This window comes from Lygodium microphyllum, chromosome 15 (genome assembly GCF_053477565.2).
Source record: "Lygodium microphyllum isolate KBCC chromosome 15, Lygodium_microphyllum_v1.1.10, whole genome shotgun sequence".
Taxonomy (NCBI): domain Eukaryota; kingdom Viridiplantae; phylum Streptophyta; class Polypodiopsida; order Schizaeales; family Lygodiaceae; genus Lygodium; species Lygodium microphyllum.
Window position 1 is genome coordinate 100,468,361 of NC_141149.1, and position 16,316 is coordinate 100,484,676.

Here is a 16,316-nt window from a genome sequence, read left to right on the forward strand (position 1 = left end):
ATTTATAACTTGTGATAAAGACACTACAATTGTATTATTAAGGATAGCACTTTTGAAGAGGCTAAGTATGGGTGCTGAGCACAAGAATATAACATGATAAGTATGGGATCAGAGTGTCGTACAAGCTCATGAATTCTAGTTAGTTCATTTGTGTCTTTGAAAAACGGTCATGTGGGTTCTCTAGAGAGATAATTTAGGCTTGATCTTGTTTACATTGGTCTTCCACTCCTTATATATCAGTGAGTGCCACATCCCCATATATTGCATTTTCATGCATTCAATATGAAATTAGCATAAGCTACTAAAGCTTTTAAAGCTCAAATTATGTTCCTTAAATCCACCTCTCATAAACCCTCATCATATGAAATGTGCACCTTTGAACCCCTGTATGAAGCGCCAACAAAACACTAGTGCAAAGCGTGAAGAGAGACCATGTGTGGAGTGCCTAGTTTAACATTATGCTCCTAATCTCTTGAAAATTATTGAAGGAAGAGAAAAATGCATGTATACACTCGTTAAACTTCAAGACACCTTATCCTCATCTCTCTCTAAATAAAAATGGTTATTGGCTTTGAAAAGGTACTACATTTCTTGGATGAAAGCATCCCCTCCTCATGGTCCCTATTGTTGTAACAAAGACTCAAGCAAGCTCCTATACACCTCACTTGAGCATCCATAGCCTTGCATTATCTTTCATCATTCTTTCGTAAGTACTATACATGCCATTTTCCCATCATTTGTAACCATGTCATCTAAACCTTCAAAACCTTACTAGTCAAAGGGGCAATGAGAAGGTGTACTAAACTCAAAGTCAAAAGTTCCATTCTCTTAGATAATAGTGAAGGCACATTATAAAATGTAAAAAAGTAATTATGGCTTTGCTTGGCTAGTCACCAAGATGGGTGTTGTAATGGGATCACATGTTAAGCGAGAAGTCAAGAGTTTGGGCACCCTCAATTACAAGTCTTCACATTCAATTTTTAAAACCAACAAGATTTCAAATGGCTTTTTACTACGCTACACATGTACTTACATACATACATTTTGTGCATGTGCACACACACACATGTATGCGTGTGCATGTTCACACAAACACACGTGCACATGTACGACACAAAGATATGTTCCTTGCATGCCCACATTTCTGTCATGCACCCAAGTGCAAGGTCACATGCATCCATATGTCGAAGTAAAGGGGTGTATTGCTATGTCATATATTTACACAAAAATCATAGAAATGTCTCTTAATCCCTCCTATTCCCACCTTTCGAAGCCTAGATTGATCTCTGGTTCTTGAAAACCTCTATTACAAATAATTAGTTTTCCCAAGTATTTTGCTATTCTTCGTTTGAACTTTTAAGTAATCCCCTTCCAAGTCTTTTCATACATTAGTGCAACGTAGGAGGGACCAAACAAAGTCAAAACAAGAAACACTCCTGATTATCTCTATTTCATTTAACATCACAAATTGTCAATTTTCATATTCAAAACCGTGCATCGTAGATTATTGTCAAGATGTAGTGGCCAAAGGCTAAAGCACTCTAACAAACCCAAATCTAACTCGCCAGCATCCATTTTCCTTTCTCAACATGCATGTCAAAATTCAAGCAAAGACATGGATGACTCCTATATTTAATGTGCAAAAAGACTAGTAGCATTGGTAATTTTGATGTGCAAATAAATCCACCCACAATATTATATACATTCTAATTGTCTTCATCTCATAAATTCTCGATTTTTAGATGCAAACAGATATGTAATATCATGTTGCATAAATATTTCGAGAGGCAAATACTACGCTATTGCACCTGGTGCATTGTCCCTTTCCCTCTCGTTTCCTTTCCCTAGTTTATACATTAGTTCCAAAAACCAAACTGCCTTTGAAACATACAAAACCATGCATTTTAACTCATTGTTAAATGTGATGGCCCAAGGCTAAAGCATCCAATAACCACCCCTGTCTGCTTTCCTTAGCATAAATTCAAAAGCAAAGCAATCGATGACTAGTTGCTTTGATGTGCAAAAAGCCCTTCTTATTGCAGATGCCCAGAGTATTGTTTTAAGTAAAGTCTGATGTCGTCATTAGGTTGATCACAAGGCTATAAGGTCCCACATAAAAGACATGGCAGTTAAGGCAGAGAAGCTGGAGAGAGAGGCAAAAAACACAAGATCCTTTTAGGACGAGCATGACTGTCATTTATGTCAGCCCATAGAAAACTGGATAAGGTATTGGATTAGCAGCCCAGAGAAAGCCTGGCTTTAAGTGAAGGGCCATTTCTCTCACAAAATGAGTAGAGGATCTGCTTATTACATGTCCTGGCAATCATGAGACTAAGCTGGAGCATTAAATTGATCCATTGAAACTAATCAGCTGGTTTGCAAGTTGGACAGTATAAGGACGAGTAAAAGATCCATAACAATTAAATCTCAATGCTTCAGGCAAGACAAAACAACTCAACAACAGCCAAAACTTTGTTGAACTCTCCGTCTAATAGATTAGCAGTAATATGAATAACCAACATAGTATGCACATGTAAACACTATACTTCTCTCATCTAGAAGCCTAACATTGCACAGTGAAATATATCAATACTATTGGCAAAAGGACTTACTACAGGCTGGTCATATCCTCTAATATCAATACTATGGCTTCTCTTTATAGACTTCCAATCTCTACATATCGCCACTCTTATGACTGAAGATATTTCTTAAACCATGCATCAAATCTTGACCATGCGAGTGCCACAGCAGCATCTTCATGAGCTCCAAAGCCACAGTCCTCTTTCCGCTTTCTGGCTTCAGGTGAACAGTTCATGAAGGCATGGCCAACATTGGGATATATATGGACTTCATAATCTACTCCAGATGCTTTCAGTTTTTCTTCCAGCGATTCTGCAGCCTAAAAGGACATCACCAAAAAACTACAACTTCAACTACAGGACAAAAAGAAATGTACTCTGCAAAGGTAAGGCTTTGAATTGTCTCACTACAAGATTTATGTGGATGCAATAGAGAACTAGAGGCATGTAGTCACTTCAGTTGGACTGCAGTCAACCAACACAGAACCTGCTTCCAAGATAAATTAAGTGACATTGTATCTTACAGTCTGAGACATGTAAGGCTTTCCATGCTTCTGAGTTTTATTAAACATTCTCCAACTTGAGCAAACACATTACATACACATATACTGAAGGAAAACACAAAACTAACTGATGGACATATAACAGTCTTCAAATAATCCTTACTTTTTTATCAGAGAAGCCTGCAATGTTGTCCAGCTCACCGAAGTGTGCCTGCACTGGGACTTTCACCTTCGAAACATCTGCAAACTCAGCGGATGGAGTACCATAAAAGGGCACCACTGCATCAACCCCAGGCACCAGTACAGCACTTGCTAGTGAAAGAGCTCCTCCCATACAGAATCCTGTTACTCCAACCTCCAACCCACTCACAAATTTAACACTGGTCCTATCTTGGACAGTTCAGTATCATAGGACAGTCAATCTTCTAATAAATTTGACAATAATCTTATGAAATAATTTTCTATTTTCCAAAAGATATTTGGCAAACAGGATGTTCACATGCCTGCTAGGTTGAGAATAGATGAAACTTTTTTAAAAGGAAGTTGCATTATCAAAGTACTGATAGTAGCATTTATTTAAGTTGCACCTGATCCTATCAACCTTGATAATGGTCTAGCTTCAAATGTGTTATATATTTTTGCATGCTAAATATTTTTACCTAAACTCCATATCACCTAGATGACAACGGATAATGATTCGTGAATTCAAGATGTATGGAAAGTTTTAAAGAATCCTTAGAAAGGACACAGGAATGTCTTGTAAAGATAAACTAGTAGCGTGAAAACAGTGATAGAGGCAAGCATGGAGGCTGATTAACACCTCATGTAAACCTCCTGGAAGCATATCTGCAGGTGCACCAGTATGTGTACTATGCATGTGCAAAGAGCCCTGCCCCTCTCCTGTCCTGTTCAGAGATTGCACACATCCACATTCGTGACATTCCACACATGCTTGAGATACCAAAGGTTGTGATTATATTGCCTTTTACTTACTAACTGAAATTAGTCAAGCTTAAGGCCAATTGCCTGACATGTAGTCACTCATTAGGATGTCACAAGTGAAAAACTTATCCACACAAGTAAAACTTATTTCTCAAAGATTGACAAATACCTTAGGGGACCCGCTCTCCTTGAGCCAATTTACAGAATCAGCTATATCCTTGACTGCACCTGGCCAGTCCAAGTTACCCATCAAGTGTTGTGCCTCTTCTGCATCCAGGCCCAGCTTTCCACGGTAAAGGCTGCAATAGCATGAAAGTTTAGAACACTAATCAAGAAAATATGAAACTCAATCTATCGAGTGCATCTACTTCTGTAGCTATCCAGTCTAATCAAAAAAAAAGAGAGTGCCTACTCCGGAATCAGGGATCGGTAGCCTTTGGTGGCAATTGTAGCAGCATGGTTTTTTATTTCATAGTCCACTCCCCACCACTCTTGGAGGACAATAACACCTGGAGCTGTTGCTTCACCAATAACATACGCATCGAAAGACTGCATTTGAAAACAAATGATGTTTCAGCGAACACATTCATTCTCTTGCCAACCAAGTGCCAACAATGAGTAACATATGAACTACGAGCCTCAAACACATGATGTTCAGCAACATTACTTCTCTCTCCGGACAATGTGCTAAATTATGAGACTCAAAGCAAACCATTGCAACTGATATTGCTGTAGCACTGTGGAGGTAACACATACCCCCACCCACCCACATACATTCCCCTCCACAAGTCACGCTGGTAAGTGCCAACAGTGTGCGAAGGATCAAAAAAAACCTCAAAACAAAGCACTGCAACTAGTATACTGCTCGACACAGTTTTCTTTTTGGAAATCAGTAAATTGAAACATTAAAGTTCCACGAAGGCTATGCTCGATGTGAACATGACCGCAATCAAAAGCATTGGAAAAACAGACAATTGTAATCCTAATAAACATCATGAAGTCTACAAGAGTCATGAAGGGACTGCTGCTACCACACACTCACACACACACTCTCTCTCTCTCTCTCTCTCTCTCTCTCTCTTTTCATGACGATAGTTGAATTAAGTAGCAATATTTATATCAAACCATCAGGTCAGCTAAGAAAACAGAACAGACACAAATCAAGCCCAAAGGCTAACACACAAATATCACACAGAAAGGACAGCTGGACTGGAGCGAACAATATCCAGCCAGGGAGTAGCAATGTCAGGAAGAACCAGATCAGCTGAAACCATAGAGGAGATCTGCCATAACAATAAACCACAAATACGGGCCACATGGCCATGGATGCCCAAGGCAAAATCAAAAATAAAGGCATTCCAAGTACACCAAATATGCCACAGTGCTGTCCATCGAAGGAAATGGAAAAGGCAAAAATAATCTGATTGCAAGACGGACATAGAAGGCATCCTTCCCATAATCCCTGAGCAAGCTGAAATCCACTGCTGAGTCGCTGAAGACCACACACAGGAAGCAAAACTCCAAATCTGTCGAGCAACAAGGCAAGAGGCGACAAGATGACGCAATATCTCATCGCATGTAGTGCAAAATACACAGCGAGCGAGTTGGAAGACCCCCAATAAGCAACCTCCACATGAACACTTTACCCTGATAAGGAACCTTCAACTTCTAGAGTTGGAGGAATCTTTCCTGTCACTTCTTTTTGCTGTCTCAAATATGCCATATTTTATTGGCCTTTCCAGTGACCCATCTCTTGGCCTCGACCATCTAATGATAGATCTGATTAGTTGACCTTTTCTCAAAATCATCAGGAAGCACAAACATCCAATCCCACCAAGGAGATGATGGAAAAGAAAGCAATGGTTAGAACCTCAAAACTTCTCCTGTAAAGATGACCAAATGTCATGATAACCACGAGGCACCCGAAAGTGCTAACAAATGCGCCAAAAAGAATAAAGACGGGGCTACCCAAGAATGACACCATCATGGACTATCTTCAACCCCAAGCGAGCCATCCGATTAAACTTATCTCACTACAAGTCTTTATCAGGCCAATCCAACAACCTAGAGGTAGCCAGCACTTCTTGCAACAAATTCTCCTCCTTACGAAGATTAGGAGGGCACCAAACTACAAAACGCGAAATCTCTTGCCAACATACAATCAAATGAGAAAGGAGAAAAGACTGGGAGACCTTTTTAGGCTCATGGAGTTCAACACATGCCACCAAGAAAATTGAATAATTGTGCGACCATGCAAGATACCAATCTTTTCAATGAAAAAATTTGCAATATCTAACCAAGGATTATTATGCACACATAGTTCTTGCAAAAGTGTCAATCTCAAAGCAACCATATGGAAATTAACATCCAATAAAGCTACTCTCCCCATCCTTTTAGGAGTAGTCACATGCTACCAAGAAATCCACACTTGTCCCAAACAATTCCCTTTCTTTTTCCACAACATGAAGCGGATAGGCTGAACCGATTCCAAAAGAGACTTCTTGGTCCAAGGAAGTAAGGGAAGAAAAAACAAGACCATACTGATCATAATGCATTGAGCAACTTTAAGTCTGACAAGAAGAGGCCAGCCTTGAGATTTCCAATACATAAACCAATCATGTATACAGGATGACATCCAATCAAGCAAGGCAAAGAAGCTACACCCACACCAATAGGATAACCCTAGTATCGGGTAATCTCCTTTAGAAATCACTGCTCCTTGCTAGCCCAAAGCCTACAAATCACTTTCCGTACAAGAAATCGAAGTAGGGCGTACAATATATATATATATCTCAAAATCAAGTGGTTAGCTTAAAGCGAAACCACTTTATCAACCTGTAGACCCAAGTTAAAATCTTGCCCTTTACTTCTCTCAATACATGGTTGTACACTGTACAAGTACACAGATTGAACTCCAAACCTCCTGATGCTTTCAACCTACCAATTGAGCTACACCAATTCACACACACACACACTCTCTCTCTCTCTCTCTCTCTCTCTCTCTCTCTCTCTCAAAACACACACAGGCATTACTTTCTTTGACCATAGAATAAAGCCTAATTTGGTGATGTGAAGATGCTAGAGTGTTGGCAAAGAAAACACAGTGTGTACAAACATGATTAAAACATAGTGAACCCAAACAAGAATGCAACACATGCAAGGAGAAGAATCTAATGAAGGCTAGCAACAACCCACACAGTAGGGTTAGCAAGCCAACAGCGAGGGCAGCACCTACAAGCAAGTGAGCAGTTGCACCAACAACAGATGCTAAAAAGAAACAATAACTATAGCATTAGCACATGCAAGAAACTCCATATCCACAAATAAACACCCCACACCACAACTCAATAGACAATTGAAAAAGGGTCAATGATCATATAGAACGAAAATACAACCTCCTCCTTGCTCAAAGATGGGTACAACATCAAAGTCCCTAGGCCCACAATCAATGGACCAGTGTATAAGGACATGTCCACGATATAATTCGCTCCGGTGTGAACTTGATGTCAATAACTACAAAAAAAATTCCTAGGCAAGGGCATCACCATAGGCGCAATAAAGAAAAAACAAACTCTCTCCATCAAACATGATAGCTCCTCTATACTCATAATCTTCATCCAAGTGGATAACACTCGCAACCCAAGGCTTGTTGAGCTAAAAATGCATTAGCTTTACTTAAACAGCCCCAAAACATGCTTATTTAATGAAGAAACCTTGTTTATTTAAAAGAAAGCAATCCTAGAGAGTTTCTATGTCCCATAAACACAAACCCACTTGGGAGGGCCCAAACTTTCTATAAATACGTATGCTGCCCTCCATTCAGCCCTCAATCTCGTTTTTGCAGATTTCAGGTGTTTCAGATTGCTGCCCACACCCCGTTCGCGGAGGACATCTCAGCTGAACCTGTCCATTGCTGTTTCCATCAGTTGGTGCCTGATTTCCAGCCCTTTTCACGCAATTTGGAGCTGATTTCAGCCCGACGACTATTGTTCCTATCTATACCTGCTGCCGTACAGCCTGCCACGTCATCACAGTCCAGCAGTCTGCGTTTTTAGTCTTTCTCTCTCTGCAGTCTGCATTTTTAGTCTTTCTCTCTCCTGCAAGCTGTCATGCCTACGTTTCAGTCTTTCTATCTCCTCACTGCTATCTGCATCAGATCTAGCTTCTCACTGCTGTGTTTACTAGTATTCGACATCCACAAGCTGCCTTGCTGTGATTCGGGATCCATTCAGAGTATGGCACACTCTCCATCTCATTACCCCTACCCTGACCCTTTAGATACAGGAGTTTGAGGTACAGTATTCATTCACTACATATTGTGTTTGCTGCATGAGTATCGTGTATTCAATAGTCATATCACTTCATTCATTCACTATGTTCATTGTCTCTGAGTTACCCTAACCCTAACTATGTTCTTTTATCAGTCTATGCTTTGTCGTACAGTTTCTGTTTATGTTTCTGTGTTAGGGTATTTCTTTACATAGTATCAAAGTCTGGTACTCTCTGAGAAACCTAGGCCCTTTGATCTCAAAGCTCTACACAAGAAGCAAGAACAACAGTAGGTTCAAATGACTTTGAACACAACACCACCGATTCAGTCTCCAAAACCAACTATGCCGAGAACCAAGCGAGAGTGGGCCGATCAGCTTGCTCCACAAAGTTCCAACATGGTGGAAGACACTTCTAATTACATGGAAGAAAAGCTAGGCATGACCTCTGAAGAATACAAACTGATCATAGCTTATAGACGAAAGAAGATTGAGGAGCTCGATCGAAGAATTGCCCTTCAAGAAAAGCTTCTAAATGAAGGTATGCATGAATTTCTCTCTTCAGATGTTGCGCATAAATCTGATGATGTTGCAGGGCCGTCAAGACCTCCATCAAGGACGAGCCCCCCTCTTGGAAAACAAGACCAAGAGTATGTTCCTTTCTTTCATCCTCTTCCGTCCTCTCCAATACAAGGTACTTTAGATTTATCTTTTGTTCCTTTTTCTTTTACCTCTTCTACTTTGCAATATTTTGGTAGAGATCATGTAGAAGAAAGAGTCCAGTGGGATGGCCGCTTTTTAGCTTCCCATCCCATCTCCGTACCATCCCAATCCCATCCCATGTTACCACCCCCTCTCATGGTGACAAGGGATGGCAATTCAAGCCCTTGCCCCAATTCCCAAAAGCCATCCCATCTTACTATGATGAGCAAAGGCAATAGTCACTCCTAAGCAACTTAGTTTTTTTTTTTTTTCTCTTTAAATTAAGATTTGTTAGCATTGCCCTTTCATGCATATGCTTATTCAATGGTGGAAAAATAGCTAATAAATAAAATGAGCTAAGAAAGAGCTCACAACTGATGTAATTATCAATGTAGATGTTGTTCGGGCGTTTAAACACATAAATTGTGGCGCAAGCTAAGATCAATCAAAATTGGAGCTGAATTGGGTGATTTGGCCGAAAGTCCCCAAATTTTGCTTGCAACTGTTGGACAAATTGCTGAATTTGCACAAATTCAATGAATATCCATGCAATGGGAGGTGAATCTAGTAAAAGTCCCAAATTTGGTAATGGAAATTTCAGAAATTGGACAGATGGGCAAAAAACCTCCAAATATTCAAGTGTAACATGCGCGAGAGGTTGTGTAGTACTGAAGATGATGTTGTGGTTGAGATGGTGGTGCAAGTTCCAAAAAATTACCCATTATTAACTTCAATTAAGTGGTCCACTTAGCCTTGAAATGTGTGAGTCTTCCTCTCTGAGAAAGAAGAGTTTATTTTATAAAATTCAAAAAAAAGTGCTCTCTCTCTCTCTCTCTCTCTCTCTCTCTCTCTCTCTCTCTCTCTCTCTCCCCCCACACATAAAGAGTATGTATATTAGTCACTTAGTCACAAAGGATTACAAAAGTCAAGGCAAGATCATCAAAGAGACCGCCCAACACCAAGAAACCAAATCATCTCTGGTCAGGATATGCTAATGGGAGTCCACATGCAAAAGCTACACTTTAGGTGAATTTTGTGCTTGTTGTAATTAGTGCTTAATCGAGTTATTTACCACCCTATCCGAGAAGGATGGTTTCATGTATCTATGCTACAATATGAAAATGCCCTATGGCATCTCGTAGATCTCAAGAAAAAGAAGTGGAGAATCCCTAAATCGGTCATGTTAAACTCCTAGCGAAGTATCTTCCATATCCGATCCACCTCTTGTGAACATAGTAGCAATGGAACGAAAATGGGAACGGGAACAAAAACGAAGCCCCAAGGGGAACGGGAATGTAAGGGAAACAACTTGTACTGTATACATGATTTATATATTTCAAACTATTCATTTATATATTTCATAAAAGCTCTTTGAAAAACGCATGCACAATTTGCAAAACATGATAGTCTTTTTCATAGATAAAAGACTACTTACATTGAAATGGCACATAAGATCCAAAATAGATGATAATCTAGGATTATACTACATAAAAGAGTCAAGAAGTATCAAGTAGCAACTATAGTGGAAAAAATATGGCAGCTTGGAATTTGGAAGTCTCTCAAAGTAACCATTGGGTCATATATGGCTACCACTAGCAGCAAGGCTATACAAAAGACTATCATGCACATTGTCTAAGAAAGCTGTATCATCATCAAGATCAGCATTTGCAAGTTCCAAAGCATCTTGATCATCGGCCATATGTGTAGGCATAGGTGTCTCCCCATCCTCATCATCAAAGGACTCTTCTTCATCAAGAGCTACAAACTTGTCTGCCTTGAGGGGAGCCACATCTGCAAGCAAGCACAAGTTTGCACTAACAAATATCAAGTCATTCACTGGTTTTGTCCCAAACCTATTCCGCTTTTGAGATGCAACATGCCCAAATACACTCCATAGTTGCTCAATGGGAGAGAACTTGCACCTTGAGACAAAATCCGCACTACCAATGTTTGAAGCTCGGGTGTACGTGCCCCACAATCCTCCCTCCCTAAGGCAATCCCAATCTTAAACCGATCTATTTGTGTATCAACAAACCCAAACCTTCCCAACTTGTTTCAATAAAAAGCAAGCTGATCTTTCACCAATCTTCTCTTAGTATCAATGGGAACCAACCTAGAAAGCACTATGTCCCAACCCTACATTACCTCATTATCCTTCTCTTAACCACACCCTTGGAACTCTAGATCTAATACGTATGCTGCTGCATGTATAGATGAGTGATGAGCATTCCACCTTGCCTCACATAAATCTCAAGCTTCTTGATACTTTACATCATACAAACCAAGCTGTCCTAGCTTCTCAATCATGCGATTTGCCCCCTCATAGACCTTTCCAATGCATGGCTCTCGTCCATTTGCAATTCACATCAAGTGCATGATTGGCTTCATGACAATATTGATGCTTTTCAATTCATTCCAAAATGCATGATCTTATATGATGTTCTCCACTGCCATACCAACCCTTGATCTAGAAGTAGCCCATCCCATCCACTCATTACTTACCACCAATTACTCACCAATTATTTTAAGGGTAAGCTTGATCTTCTCAAGTCTCTTTATCATGAGAAAGTTATAGCCAAAGCACATCTCAAAGTACTTTAAGAGGTCTCAAAGTACTGTAAGAGATCTTTTTCAGGTGATCTCTTGTGGAACTCGCTAAGAATGAACTAATAGCTTTGGATGAAACTGATTATATCCTTGCCCTTTTGGATGAAGGGATCATTCCATGACAAGCTACCAATGTCTTACACTAAATTGCTCAAACAATGAGCAAAGCATGGGCTGAATGTGATATGCGGGTATCTCTCCTCAAGTCTCATACATGTTGCCATATTTATTGCCTCACCATCAGCAATAAACTGGATTACATTTCAACCCCAACTTTTTCAACACCTTCCGTCCATTTCTCCACAAGTTGATCTGCACCTTTTCCTATACTTGAGACATCATGTGAGAAAATGAATTGCATCTTTCCTCGAGAATAAGCAACCATCCCATGGATGAACAATTTTCGAGTATCACTCCACCCATTCGCTATCAAAGAGATACCATTCTTCACCTAATTTTCTTGCATAGTTGCCAAAGCACATTCAATTGCTTTTCCTTTTGCAACAAAGTGGTACACAATGTCTCATATGATGAAGGCTTATAGGTTGGACCATACTTTGCAATCTCTTGGACCATCTCAAGGAAGTAGGGAGATCTTATAGCATTGAATACAACATGATCATAGTAGAAAAACCTTGCCACACCCTCTCCTTTCTACAAGGATCTCAAGCTGTTTCCAAGGTTTGTTGCTTGCTGCATTTTCCATGATGGGATTGTAAGGATGCAAAAGTTTGAAGTCCCCCATGCATGGCTCCACCACCCATGACTATATCATCAGCTTGTCCACTAAAAAAAGAGGTATCAATTGCTTGTTTTTTCCTTGCACATGCTTTGTCTTCTTCACTTGGGTACTTTACCAAGAGCTACCTTTGCATTTCAAGTGTGGTATTTGGGCAGAAATTTATTTGGGCTCTAATGACAACATGGCATAATGCTACTTCATATGACTGGATACTCCTATTTCAATTGCTCACACCTTTTGCATTTTTATTTTTTTGCACCTCCCTTTGATGCATAATGGTCCACTTTCTCAACCTTGTTTCACCAACTAGATTGAGATCACTTATTGCCCGAATGCTTTGATCCCGAGGAACATGACTTCTATAAATTCAAGAATCAAAAGCATTAGTCGACCCTCCATGAGACTCGACCTGTTTTCTGTGTGTGAGAGAGAGAGAGACTACTGTAAAAACAAAGCTATTTTAGATAGAGAGAGAGAGAGAGAGAGAGAGCTATAATTAGGAAAACAGATTGATAGTTGTAAATAGTAAAATTTGAGGCTCAAGCTTGTTTTGAGAGAGAGAGTGTGTGTGTTTGTTGTGTAAAAACAAAGCTAAGATAGAGAAAGAGAGAGAGCTGTAATTAGTTAGGCAAAGGCTGAGCAATGAAAGTTGTTTTGGAGAGGTATTGTGTGAGAGTCTAGAAAGAGAGAGCATGATGTATTACAAGTTGTAGCCAAACACACAAAGAGAGAGAGAGGAAAGAGTTTCAAATTTATGCTCGATGCTACAAACTATTTTTGAATTTTGGGGGGGGGGGGGGGGATGAGACTAGATAGTTTTCTCTTACATAGGGACTAAAACGATTACTCACGAGTCGCAACACATGGTATCCTGCTCTCAACAATCCAACAATTTGCACATCACTTGTGACAGTCCGGACACCTTGTGGGTCACTTTTGATAGTCCCTACAACACCCGTCACTTTTCCAACATTCTCCTTTGGGGAGCAGTAGCATCCACATTCCCCTTTGTAGGTGTTCCGCCGTTCCTTCAACATTTTTTTGGTGTGGAACGTGTTCCCACATTCCCAAGGGGATGGAACGACATTCCCCTACTACTATGCCTATGATTCGATTCCTGTAATGATCAGGTCATTCACATGAAGGATGATCAAGAGACATCTCATATCCTCAACCCGGTAGTAAAGGTTGGGATGATGGTCCAATCAACGGATAAAGCAAGAGATTAGAGAGATATATGTCCATGTCAAGACTCAACTTACAACCACAAGTTCAACAATGCAAGCAATACAAGTCAAAAGAAAGGAGGAACAAAAGTGGGGTGCATATAGTAACAAAAGCATAACAACCAACACATGTGATCTGTCCTCTAAGAAGGCTGAAAACACAAACTTGCTGAAATGCAGACTGCCAAAAGAGCAATGCAGACACGTGTGATTTGTCCGCTAGGAAGACCGAAAACACAAACCTGCTGAAATGCAGACTGCTAGAGGGCAAATATGTGATAAAAAAGTTAAAAATGGCTACAAAGATAATGAAACATCAATTTTACCACCAACATTGTCAGCAGTTTAAGTAAAATCAGCAGCAAAAACAGTAAAATGCAAGCTGTCCTGCTGAAAACTGTTGCAAATCTGGTCAGAACATAGTCAAGAACAGCAAAACACTAAGGCAAGCTGCAATAAAGTAGGCAATAGGATGATCGCCGAGGGCTGACAACTGCTGCTCTGCACAAGGCAGTCAGTTTGACCTACCAAAGAGAGATCAGCAGCAAACACATGCTGGTCAGTGCTGTTTATCTGAAAACAGCAATCGAACACAATAGGCAGCACTAGAACTAGGTGCATAGCAGCAAAGAAATGTGTTTCTTTGTTTGAAACTTACACAACATCTCTTCACATGAAAATTGTGGGTTTTTTTAAATGTTTGAAAAAATTTTGCCCTCCCAAACAAACAAAAGAAACTTCCTTTCAGTTGTGTGCATTTTCTTTGTGTGATATGAATAAATCATGATGTTTGAGGTCTAAATCACAGTATAGCTTGTCCAAAGACTAAACTTTGACATAAGTCAATAATGGATCATGGATGTGTAACATGTTATTTTCCATTGACTCTTGTTTGTCATGTTCCATCACTTGTGCTCAATTGGCCTCTTTCTGTTTAAGTAAGAGTTCCATAGAGGTTTAAAACCTCTTTCCTAGTTTAAAACCATTAAAACAACACTCTATACAAAAACTCATGTTTCTTATTTAAGCCCCTCTTGAAGGAAACTTTCAAAACAAGTTTCTGATGTCTTGTTTCTAAACGTTTCTGGCTGCTATGACCAAGTGGAACAAGTTCTGATACAGTGTCAGAAAAGTGTGCAGCAATAGAAGTAAAGAGACACTGTTGTAATAGACTGCAAGAACACAAAGAACAGCAAAGAACACAAGAACTCAAAGGGAATCTGCTTGGGAGATGGAATCCATATACCAAGGCACAAGAACAATACAAAGGCTCGACTAATTCAGGGGCAGTATGTACCAGCTCCCTCTCTCCACCTAGAAGCAATCATGCTGAAGGATGAGTATTTAACTGAGTAACTGACAGTGGGAGAGTGGCAACCTATAAACAGGCAAGAAAGTGATGCCAGAAAATACCAATCGGCCAGCAATCAGAGTGCCCAAAAATAAGGGTCAGCCAAGCACAAAAACATCAGGCATAAATCACTGAAATGCATAGTAAGTGACCAGACCCACACACCCACGAGATGTACTTTGCTAACACCCTTCGTTTTTCTCATCTCTCCTACTGAGACGGAGTAGAAGGTTTAGAATGACTTTTTTGCCACATAGTGAGTATGGTCAAACCTGCAAGAACATTGAGGCAAGAAGCCAAAATTGTCTAAAAACAATTTCCAAACCAAATTGTTAAAAGAGGCATAAAAGCCTCAGTTTGACAAATCATTTCAACTTTACCACCAAATTTCCCCCCGCTGATCCTTACTGACAATATGTACCAAGGTTGAACCGAAACCCCTGATGCCAAATGTGGAAAGGAAAATTTATGGAGTCTTTACCCTGACAAATGGGATCTATATGTTTCAGTTGGGAAATTACAATGGAAACTGGGTTCTGTGAGCACTAAGCGTGTCACAAGTTGCACTTCAAACTGGGGCCATTAAGGTTGAGGCTCCCAAAGCCGCATTTTGAACAAAGGCATTGGCCTCAAAATCCTTGAGCGACTGTAGTTTTCCTGTAAGATTGAAACCTTGACCAGCACGTATATACAACCGAATATGAAAATCGAACTCTATCAGTCAAGTGCTCTGTTCTAAAGAGACTAGTGTCATGTTTAGAGCTACAATTTCTAGTGTTTGAATGATGTGTCAATCTGTGATCAAAACATTGCTGCAAACAAACTGAGAACGGGAACTATCGTAATGGCTGCAGCTACTAAATCTATCCCTGATGAACTCCTAACTGCACAGACAGTAAGGGAAGGGGGGAAAGGACTTAAGCCATCGATGCACAATGTTACCCTGTCTCCGCACTCGATTTTCACTTTCTCGAAGCCAGGCAGCAGCGTGGCCATGGCCGCAGATCTGTTGCGGAAGAAGGCACCGCGTGAAGATGGGGACGAGCGCACGCTTAAGCCAACAGGCAGCCTGATAAACCTGCCCAAAGCGGCCATCTATTTATTGCGTCTTCATTTGTTGCTGGTTTAGAACCTCCTTCTTTAGCCCAAGTCATCATTTATTAAGGCTAATACAAATTGCTTTAATTAGACTTGAATTAGTCATGTTTACAATGTACATTGATTAAGTCATTCAGCTAATTCAAATTAGCCTTAATCAGTCTTTAATTACGTGTTTACCTTAGCAATATTGGAATAATACTAATTAATGAAGACTTAATTCATTAATTAGATGTTTTCAAAGCAATGTTGGATTAAGTTATTCAAGCTAATACAAATTAGTCTTTTAAGTAACATT

At 40.0% G+C, this 16,316-nt stretch overlaps 1 protein-coding gene across 1 annotated transcript; it reads right to left on the reverse strand.

Annotated features, from left to right (window-relative positions):
* Window positions 1–2,471: 2,471 nt before the first annotated feature.
* LOC148024824 (alpha/beta-Hydrolases superfamily protein) lies at window positions 2,472–16,042 on the reverse strand. Its single transcript, XM_087694473.1, has 5 exons — window positions 15,863–16,042; window positions 4,437–4,573; window positions 4,194–4,323; window positions 3,246–3,437; window positions 2,472–2,899 (listed from the first exon to the last, which is right to left on the reverse strand). Exons 1-5 carry the CDS (start codon window positions 16,013–16,015, stop codon window positions 2,690–2,692), a joined length of 822 nt encoding a protein of 273 aa, XP_087550599.1. The 5' UTR covers window positions 16,016–16,042; the 3' UTR covers window positions 2,472–2,689.
* Between the last annotated feature and the right edge of the window lie 274 nt (window positions 16,043–16,316).

What these genes read in the sequence shown, in the direction of transcription:
- LOC148024824 (XM_087694473.1), bottom strand. Translation starts at nt 16,015, where the DNA reads ATGGCCGCTTTGGGCAGGTTTATCAGGCTGCCTGTTGGCTTAAGCGTG. An exon ending in AGGAGAGCGGGTCCCCTAAG is followed by an intron (nt 3,438 to 4,193) that starts GTATTTGTCAAT and finishes AGTGGGTTGGAG; the next exon opens with GTTGGAGTAACAGGATTCTG. An exon ending in CAGGCTTCTCTGATAAAAAA is followed by an intron (nt 2,900 to 3,245) that starts GTAAGGATTATT and finishes ATGTCCTTTTAG; the next exon opens with GCTGCAGAATCGCTGGAAGA.